At 41.0% G+C, this 9,787-nt stretch overlaps 1 protein-coding gene across 4 annotated transcripts in view; it reads left to right on the forward strand.

The window, feature by feature from the left end:
- The window catches only part of GSR (glutathione-disulfide reductase), a 47,166-nt gene that overhangs the window by 36,063 nt on the left and 1,316 nt on the right, over positions 1–9,787 (forward strand). The window contains exons 8-12 of one of the 4 annotated variants that reach the window (XM_007447619.1): positions 1,177–1,263; positions 2,732–2,890; positions 4,653–4,764; positions 6,445–6,576; positions 7,670–7,803. In XM_007447619.1, coding sequence (XP_007447681.1) covers positions 1,177–1,263; positions 2,732–2,890; positions 4,653–4,764; positions 6,445–6,576; positions 7,670–7,803 — 624 coding nt within the window. The remainder of the gene's footprint in view (positions 1–1,176; positions 1,264–2,731; positions 2,891–4,652; positions 4,765–6,444; positions 6,577–7,669; positions 7,804–9,787) is intronic. The other 3 variants (XM_007447621.1, XM_007447620.1, XM_007447622.1) reach the window with 3 other exon arrangements.

Genomic DNA, 9,787 nt, shown 5'->3' on the forward strand with positions numbered 1-9,787 from the left:
GGCCCTGGAATACTGAAAGGGGAAAGAGAATTTCTGGTCCCTATTCTTATGGAAAAGAGAAGAGCTTGGGAGGTGAGGAGCATGGCAAAGACAGTAGAGGCATGAAGGTTGCCTATGGATTTAACTCTAGAACAGGAGTGGGTGAAGTCAGGTGTAATGCGGACGTTGGTGGTGATGTCGGAAAACAGACTTATTAAAACTCCACTCACCGGAGAAAGACAAACATTATATGATATAACTTATATGTGGAATCTAAAAGAATGATACAAATGAACTTAGTTATAAATCAGAAATAGACCCACAGACATAGAAAACAAACTTCTGGTTACCAAAGGGGATAGCAGGGTCGGGGGGTATAAATGAGGAGTTTGGGATTAACATATACACACTACTATATATAAAATACATAAATAAGAAGGACCTACTGTATAGCACAGGGAACTATATTCAATATCTTATAATAATCTGTAATGGAAAAAAATCTGACAGAGTGTGTGTGCGTGTGTGTGCGTGTGTGTGCGTGTGTGTGTGTGTGTGTATAACTGAATCACGTTGCTATATACCCGAAACTAACACAACATTGTAAATTAACTATACTTTAATTTTTTTATAACAGCTGCTTTTATTTATTTATTTAGGTTAAATCTTTTTTTTTTAACATCTTTATTGGAGTATAATTGCTTTACAATGTTGTGTTAGTTTCTGCTGTATAACAAAGTGAATCAGCTATACGTATCCATATATCCCCATATCTCCCTCCCTCTTGTGTCTCCCTCCCACCCTTCCTATCCCACCCCTCTAGGTGGACACAAAGCACCCAGCTGATCTCCCTGTGCTATGCGGCTGCTTCCCACTAGCTATCTACTTTACGTTTCTTAGTGTGTATAAGTCCATGCCACTCTCTCACTTCGTCCCAGCTCGCCCTTCCCCCTCCCCGTGTCCTCAAGTCCATTCTCTATGTCTGCGTCTTTATTCCTGTCCTGCCCCTGGGTTCTTGAGAACCATAATTTTTAAAAGATGATTTAAAAAGAAAAAAACCTCCACTCATAGTGCAGCTGTGAATGAAGGACATAAGAGGGGGGTTGATACTGAAATTTCCCCCCCAGGTTTGTAGCGTATCTTTAATGAAGTTTTATTCTTTCCCACCCCCCATCCCTTTGCTGCCTGTGTATACAGGTGCTCAGAAGTTTTGATTCAATAATCAGTTCCAACTGCACTGAGGAGCTGGAGAACGCTGGCATAGAGGTGCTGAAGTACTCGCAGGTATGACCGAGCCCAGGGCGAGCTTACGGCCCTTGGTCGTCTTATCTGTTGTGAACCCCACTAGCTTTATAAACACAAACTACCTCTACCCCAGTCAGTTTATTCTTTTCTAGAGTACTACCAAGTCTTTTCTTTATCCTCAGAAGCTGCATTTCACATTAATGTTTTAATGAAATCCAAGGTGTAAAAGATTAGAAATCTGGAAGTTGGATTTAGTTTAGTTAGAACTAAAACTACAATTTTTGTGCTCAAAGGCCTCATTGAACATCCTCATTTTTCAGGTTTATATTTATTTATTTCAGGAAATATTATTATGGAATCTATTTTTTTTAAGTCTTTATTGAATTGGTTACAGTATCGCTTCTGTTTTATGTTTTGGCTTTTTGGCCATGAGGTATGTGGGATCTTAGTTTCCCAACCAGGGATCAAACCCACACTCCCTGCACTGGAAGGTGAAGTCTTAACCACTGGACTGCCAGGGAAGTCCCATGGAATCTATTTTTGAAAGAACACCTTTGGGTTTTGTAGATGGAAACAATGACAAAGTTACTTTGTATTTTTTTTATTCTCAGGGAATCACCTACATGTCAGATTTTTCCTGGAGCATTAGCCTTGCAAAAATGACTTTCTTCCCCAAAGCTTTGCCCTTTCAGCATAGGCCGTATCATAAGTAAAACAATAAATGTGAAGTTGCTTTGTAAATGCTGAAGCACTGGCCTGGTGGTTAAGGTCAACATCAGAATCTCCTTGGGACTTTCACTGAACTATGCCTGCCCTTCACTCTCCAGACCTGATCTTACCCTCCTCAACCAAGTCCTGATTAAGAATGTCCAGGGAGGAGCAAGGATGGTGCAATTTTAAAAACTCTCTTAATGATGCTGCTACAGCTGTTTCCTCCCCTGATTCCAGCTGCAAATCACTGTGCTTAGATTTGTGGTGTAAAATTTTATCACAGTTTTGAAGAAGTACGCTTTAAAGTACTTTGTTTTTTGTTTTTTGTTTTTTTGCGGTACGCGGGCCTCTCACTGTTGCGGCCTCTCCAGTTGCGGAGCACAGGCTCCGGACGCGCAGGCTCAGCGGCCATGGCTGACGGGCCCAGTCGCTCCGCGGCATGTGGGATCTTCCCGGACCGGGGCACGAACCCGCGTCCCCTGCATCGGCAGGCGGACTCTCAACCACTGCGCCGCCAGGGAAGCCCAAATACTTTGTTTTTAAGCTGAAGGATTAGGGTCTTGATGTGAGTTGACATTTCTGGCTGCTGGCTGATTTGGGGCCACCTAGGATATCATCTTGGTTCCAGAGAGTTCCGGTGTTGGTGGCTTTTGGGCAAAACTAGATGTGTCAGCATGTAAGACTCATATGTAGGATTCAGTGGAGAGTTTTTAAATGTTAAGAATTCTAGTTTCCTCTTTATTTGCTTTCCTTCCCATCCCCACACCCCCAGTTAACAAACTGTGTCTCCCAATAGGTCAAGGAAGTTAAAAAAACTTCATCAGGCCTGGAACTCTGCATGGTTACTTCAATTCCTGGTAGGAAACCCACCTTGACCACCATTCCAGATGTTGACTGTCTACTCTGGGCCATTGGGCGGGACCCAAACTCCAGGGGCCTGAATTTAAACAAACTGGTAAGCTGACCTAGTCTGCCTACAATGTTCTATTTTTTTTTCCCCCAGTTTTATTGAGAAATAATTGACATACATCACTGCATAAGTTTAGGGCATACAGCACCATGGTTTGATTTACATACATTGTGAAATGATCACCACAAGAGGATCAGCTAACATCCATCTTCTCATGTAGATACAATAAAAGTAGAAAAGAAAAAAGGAAAAAATTTTCTCTGTGTGTTGAGAACTCAGGGTTTACTCTCCTAACAGCAGTGTTATCTGTAGTCACCATGTTGGACGTTATATCCCTGGTATTGTATTTATTTATATTTTAACTGGAAGTTTGTACCTTTTGACCACTTTCCTTGCCTAAAACCTTCTTGAATCGGTCAGTAGTCCTGTGATTTCCCCTGATCCAACCCCAGACCCCCCAAAACTTGAGTGGGTTCTGTTGGATTCTTTTCTGTTTATTCCACGTGTCCAGTTTGTCATTAAATCCCATTGCTTCTGCCTTTGGAATGGAAATAAAGGTTTTTTTTCCCCTTTCTGGTGTCATCACCCTAGATCAGGTCATCGTCTCGCCATTTCCTGACTAGCCTTCTCCCTACAAATTTCTTTTTTACTATGATACCTGTCTCTTTAAAGCCCTATAATTATTTCTTATTGTCTGCAGCTCTAATCCTAATGGATGGTTGTGTGACTCGTCATGGACATTGTGGCACTCGGGGATGGGTACAGATGTGAAGCTCATCTACCAGTGCTATAGTTAGCATTCTTATTTGTTCTTTTAAATTTTGAAGGACAGTCTAGTATAGTAGCCTGGGGTGTGGGTCAAGTGTTTGTTGATAAATGGGTGGTCTCATAACTAGTAAGTGGCAGAGCTGGGACTTGAACCCAGATCTCCCAGCTCCAAAGGTTTTACTCTTAACTACTACACTACCTACTCCCTATGCCTGCTGGCCTTCTCCTCACATGGGAGTATATACACTGGGGATCTGCAAAGCCACAAGATAAGCATGACACATATTCTTGGAGCAAAAATTTGACTCAGTGTATAGGGAGAAATTTTGGTTAAAGGAAACACTGATATCTTTTAGAGTAGAATACAAATTTTGCTTGGATTTTTTTTTTTTTTCCTGCGGTACTTGGGCCTCTTACTGTTGTGGCCTCTCCCGTTGCGGAGCACAGGCTCCGGACGCATAGGCCCAGCGGCCATGGCTCACGGGACCAGCCGCTCCGCGGCATGTGGGATCTTCCCAGACCAGGGATCGAACCCGTGTCCCCTGCATTGGCAGGCAAATTCTTAACCACTGTGCCACCAGGGAAGCCCTGCTTGGATTTTTAAAGATAAAACTGTAAACTTCAAAGAAGTCTTCTTTTGATGACTGCTTCAGGCTGTGCCTGTCTAAAGTATGAGTTAGCATGCTTCAGGCGGAGCGCTTCCAAGGAATTGAAAATCACTGTCTTAGGTGGACTCCATGGGGATGCCAAGTACCATGTCTGATAGTTGAGTGATTCCTTTTCAGGCTTGCCTGGCCAGCTGAATCGTACAATGCAAAGACAAATCCTGTTAAAACTCCTCAAAACTGAGTTAAATATTTACCTTTTAAATTAAGCAAAAGATATGAAACCTGCCAGCTTGCTAAGATGTTTTTCTTCTTGTGGTTTCTTGGAGATTCAGGCTGAAGAGGTGCCTGAAGTGAGGCGGATCCAGAGATGTGAGCTGCTATTTTTCTGTAGGTGGGCCAAATACTTACATGATGTCCCTTTACAATTTTAGGGGATTCAAACTGATGACAAAGGTCATATCCTAGTAGATGAATTCCAGAATACGAATGTAAAAGGTGTCTACGCAGTTGGGGATGTGTGTGGAAAAGCTCTTCTTACTCCAGGTAATGTTTTTTTCTTTTGGGGGCTAAGGGAGGCTCTGTGTGTTATAGAAAACTGTTCAGGACTTCCCTGGTGGGGCAGTGGTTGAGAGTCCGCCTGCCGATGCAGGGGACATGGGTTCGTGCCCCGGTCCGGGAAGATACCACATGCCGCGGAGCGGCTGGGCCCGTGAGCCATGGCCTCTGAGCCTGCGCATCCAGAGCCTGTGCTCCGCAACGGGAGAGGCCACAACAGTGAGAGGCCCGCGTACCGCAAAAAAACCAAAAAAACAAAACAACTGTTCAGCTCTTCATAGTCAAATAAGCTCAAGCAGAGTTAAAAGGCTGAGTGTCTTTATGTCATCAAAATGCTAAAATGTGTTGAGATAGATGTTGGTTGGGAGCCTGACATGTTATGAGTAATATTTTTTTCCTTTAAAAATGCTTTGAATAGTATTTATTTTTCTTTAAAAGATTTTAAAAATGCTTGGTGAAGACTGAAATTTTTATACAGATGATATAGTCATCTTCTGAAGAATGCTGTAAATTAGAATCCGAGTTGTGTTGGTGACAGTGGAAGGAAGTGGTTTTCTTTTTTTTTTTTTTTTGCGGTACGTGGGTCTCTCACTGTTGTGGCCTCTCCCGTTGCGGAGCACAGGCTCCGGACGCGCAAGCTCAGCGGCCATGGCTCACGGGCCCAGCCGCTTTGCGGTACGTGGAATCTTCCGGACCGGGGCACGAACCCATGTCCCCTGCATCGGCAGGCGGACTCTCAACCACTGCGCCACTAGGGAAGCCCGGAAGTGGTATTCTTGTATGACTGTTTAGTCTTGATACAACCTGATCTCCATCCTCAGAATTCCATACTTCAGCCTACTTCATGAGTTAACTGGCGTCATTTCAAGCTCTTTGTCCTGCGTCTGCTGGTGGTATCCATCCATCTGCTTTCACCTGTACCCCTCCGGGGCCTCACCATCTTTTCCAAAATGGCCCGGGTCTTACTCAGTATGGAAACACACACCCAAAGCTTTTTAGCTCTTTTAGGAAACTCTCTCCACAAAAGCAAACTAACAAGCAAAGTTTCAGAAACTTCATAACATAATCTAACAGCTGAAAATTTTGTCGAGGTGAAAAAAATTTCTTATGTATCCTACTGATACCTTATTTTGAAGTCAACAAAATTAATAACTGATGCTTTTAATGAACTCAGGCGTTTTTTGTTTTTTTTTTTTTGACCATTAGGAATAAAAACAGGCTAAGGAGGATAAACTTTAAAAAAAATCAATAACAAATAAAAATAATTTTAAAAAGAAGCAAAATATTCCTGTGAAATGAATGTGGTTATAAAGTAGAATTGAGGATGCTCGAAACTCATGTAGTTTGCTCCATAAATATATCAAAAAGCTAATATCTGCATTAAGAGGTAACTTGCCAGATGTTTGGGAACTTGTAAATGTGTCTTTTTTTTTTTTTTTTTTTGGTCATAATAGAATGTACAGAATTCACATAAGCCGATAGTTTTGAATTGTTAGCTAAGGTATTGATAGGTCTTTTATTATATTGAACTAGATATTGTAATGAGCATTGACAGAAGACTTTGTCAGAACTTGTATGTTAAGCCAGATGGATAAACGGTTAGTAGAATAATCCTGCTATGTTAAGATGAACAATAAGCTAAACACTGATTTAAAAATATCTTTGTAGTTGCGATTGCTGCTGGCCGAAAACTTGCCCATAGACTTTTTGAATGCAAAGAAGATTCCAAGTTAGACTATGACAACGTCCCTACGGTGGTCTTCAGCCACCCCCCTATTGGGACAGTGGGACTCACAGAAGGTAGGTGTTTAAAAATAAAGGTCATTTATGGTTTCTTCCCTTCCTCTGCTAACGTTAAACTAGGTGTCTGTCTGCTGACTAAATCTATCTTAGCCCCCGAGTTATATTTCTTTTTAGCTACTAACTTCTCATCACAGGTCCAGTTTCCTCCCCAGCTACTAGTACTTTGAGAGTATAATTCCTTTCTCCACTCAACCCTATCTGTTTGATTTTTTAAGCTTTTTTACTTGAACTAATTTCAGATTTAAAGAAGAGTTGCAAAAATACTACAGAAGACTCTTGTCTACTGGTAACACTTTTGCTGTATCATTTTCTCTCTATACACATGCACACACACTTCAGTATCTGTTTCCTAAGAACAAGGCCGTTCCCTTACAGAAGCATAGCTTCAAATGAGAATATTTAAGTGGATACAATATTATCTAAACTTTAGACCTTATTCAAAGTTTGCCAGTTATCTCAAATAATTTCATTTTTAACATTTTTCCCTTCAAGTCCAGGGTTCATTCCAGGATAATGTAGTATATTTAGTTTTGATACCTCTTTGGTCTCCTTTAGTCAAGAGAAAGAATTCCTCAGCCTGTCTTTTGTCTTTCATGACATTGACATTTATGTTGTAGATTGTCCCTCATTGTGGTTTCTTTTTTTTAAAAATATATTTTATGAATTCATTTTTGGCTGCACTGGGTCTTTGTTGCTGCACACAGGCTTTCTCTAGTTGCGGCAAGCGGGGGCTGCTCTTCGTTGCGGTGCACAGGCTTCTCATTACAGAGCATGGTCTCTAAGTGCACAGGCTCAGTAGTTGTGGCTCGTGGGCTCTAGAGCTCAGGCTCAGTAGTTGTGGTGCATGGGCTTAGTTGCTCTGTGGCATGTGGGATCTTCCTGGACCAGGGCTCGAACCCGTGTCCCCTGCATTGGCAGGCGGATTATTAACCAGTGCGCCACCAGGGAAGCCCCAGCTCATTGTGGTTTTGTTTAATATTTCCTTGTAATTTGATTCAGGTTATATATTTCTGGCCATCTCTCTGATAGCTCAGTGGAATTGTTTAAGTTTCTGATAGATGCTTTTTTTTCCCCCCCCTGTGCATTATAGATGAGGCCATTTATAAATATGGAAAAGAAAACGTGAAGATTTATTCCACCAGCTTTACCCCAATGTATCATGCAGTTACCAAAAGGAAAACAAAATGTGTGATGAAAATGGTTTGTGCCAACAAAGAGGAAAAGGTATGGGAAAAATCCAGTAAGCTCAAGACTGTCTTCAAGGTTGGCAGGGATGGGGTATTTTGGTGAGGTGGGAAGGGAAGACCAGGTAAAGCTTTCTCTGATTCAACTGGCACAGTCCCACCTTTATCTCTCTCTCTCTCTCTCTCTCTCTCTCTCTCTCTCTCTCTCTCTCTCTATTGCGGTTCTTCATAATATTTCACATAGAAAGAAGGTTCCACTATTTTAAAAACATAAGTTGGGATGGGGGGAATTCCCTGACTGTCCAATGGTTAGGACCTGGCACTTTCAGTGCTGTGGCCCAGGTTCAATCCCTGGTCAGGGAACTAATCCTGGAAGCCACACGGTGAGGCCAAAAAAAGCACGTAAAATATAAAGGGGAGAGGTCGAGATTGTCATTGACCAGTAGGCCAGAATAGATAGGCAACTCAGAAATATTGGTAAGTGTAAGAATTTAATGTAAAAAATTTAGACTTAACATATTAACATAACCAATCAGTGAGGAAGAAGTTTATTTAGTAAAATGTTCTGAGATAATCAGTATCTATTTTTGGTTTAACTTTTTGAGGAGCTGCCAAACTGTTTTCCAAAGTGGCTGTGTCATTTTATGTTCCCTTCAGCAACGTGCGAGGGTTCCAGTTCTTCCTCACCTTCATCAACACTTGTTACTGTCTTTTTTTACTGTAGCCATCCTACCGGATGCAAAGTGGTATCTCATTGTGATTTGAGTTTGAATTTGAACAGGGTTTTCTTTTTTTTTTTTTTTTTAAATAATTTTTGAAATAGGTGTTGTTTTGATATTAGGTCAGCCTGTTGGGCTTTTCTATAAATTGAATTAAATATTAAAGTGGAACTTAGCAATATGCCTTGGGAACATGGCTTTGTGAGGAACAGTAATTTAACTGAAGATTCAGGTATGGTTTCCAACTTTTCTTATTAAAAAGAACATAGTCTGTATCTAAATCAGTGGCCCTTACACCAAAAGCCACAAGATGGTCCCTGGCTTCTGGCTTATAAAAATCAACATCACTGACAGTTGACAGAAGCAGAGAATCAGTGCAAAGAGAAGAAAGTAAGCGGTTTGGCAGGAAGATAAAGGTTGCTGTTTCTTGCCCTGAATGTTCCTCAGTAGCCTGAGATTTCCAGTTATTGAATCAGCAAGGTCCTTACTTATCTCTTCATATCAGTTATTTCTTTATGCCATTTATCATTCATACATTTGGTAAACATTAGCTGACAATCAACTGAAGAGTAAGAACTGGGATACTGTATGGAGAGAAATAACATAAGGCTCCTGCTATCACCAGAAGCTCTTTGTAAATTCAATTTAGATCACAATATCTAAAAATTTGGCTGAATATATATACAGTACATGATTTGGGATTTCTTTGTCTTATTTTGAGATATACTTTTTTTTTAATTGTAAAGAAACATATAACATTAAGTTTGCATCAGTCATTTTTACATGTACTGTTCATTAATATTAAGTATATCCTTGATTTGTTTTTAAGCAACGTATTTTTGTGGCTAAGTTTTATATTCTCTAACTTTGCTTTTCAATAGTCTACTGACCCTAAAAGTATTTGCTGGAGGTGAATATTAACTAGTCATTTTAAAATATATTTAGAAACCTGACTGAAAAATGTGATTTGAAACAAATGCCTCTTGTTGGTCATTTGTCCAGGCAGCCAGCACGTATGGGCTGAGTGCCTCTAAGGGCTGTCTTTGTGCTCGGCCAGGGGGGGTAGAGTGAGGAGCAGAAGTGCGCAGGGTCCCCTCCATCTAGAGATTAACATCTCCTGGGAAAGATGGAATGTAATTGTCCAGTCCCCAGATGAATACAACTTTGCAGTTGTGATAGAACCATGATGGAGAAATATTGGGACTGAGAGCTCACATGATAGACAATTTAACTTGGTCAGGAAGGCAGGTGTAGCTATCTGAAGAATGAATGGGCTTTAACACTTAAAAGAGGGGAGGAAAGAGT

The sequence above is a fragment of the Lipotes vexillifer genome, unplaced genomic scaffold (genome assembly GCF_000442215.2).
Source record: "Lipotes vexillifer unplaced genomic scaffold, Lipotes_vexillifer_v1.1 scaffold1318, whole genome shotgun sequence".
NCBI lineage: Eukaryota > Metazoa > Chordata > Mammalia > Artiodactyla > Lipotidae > Lipotes > Lipotes vexillifer.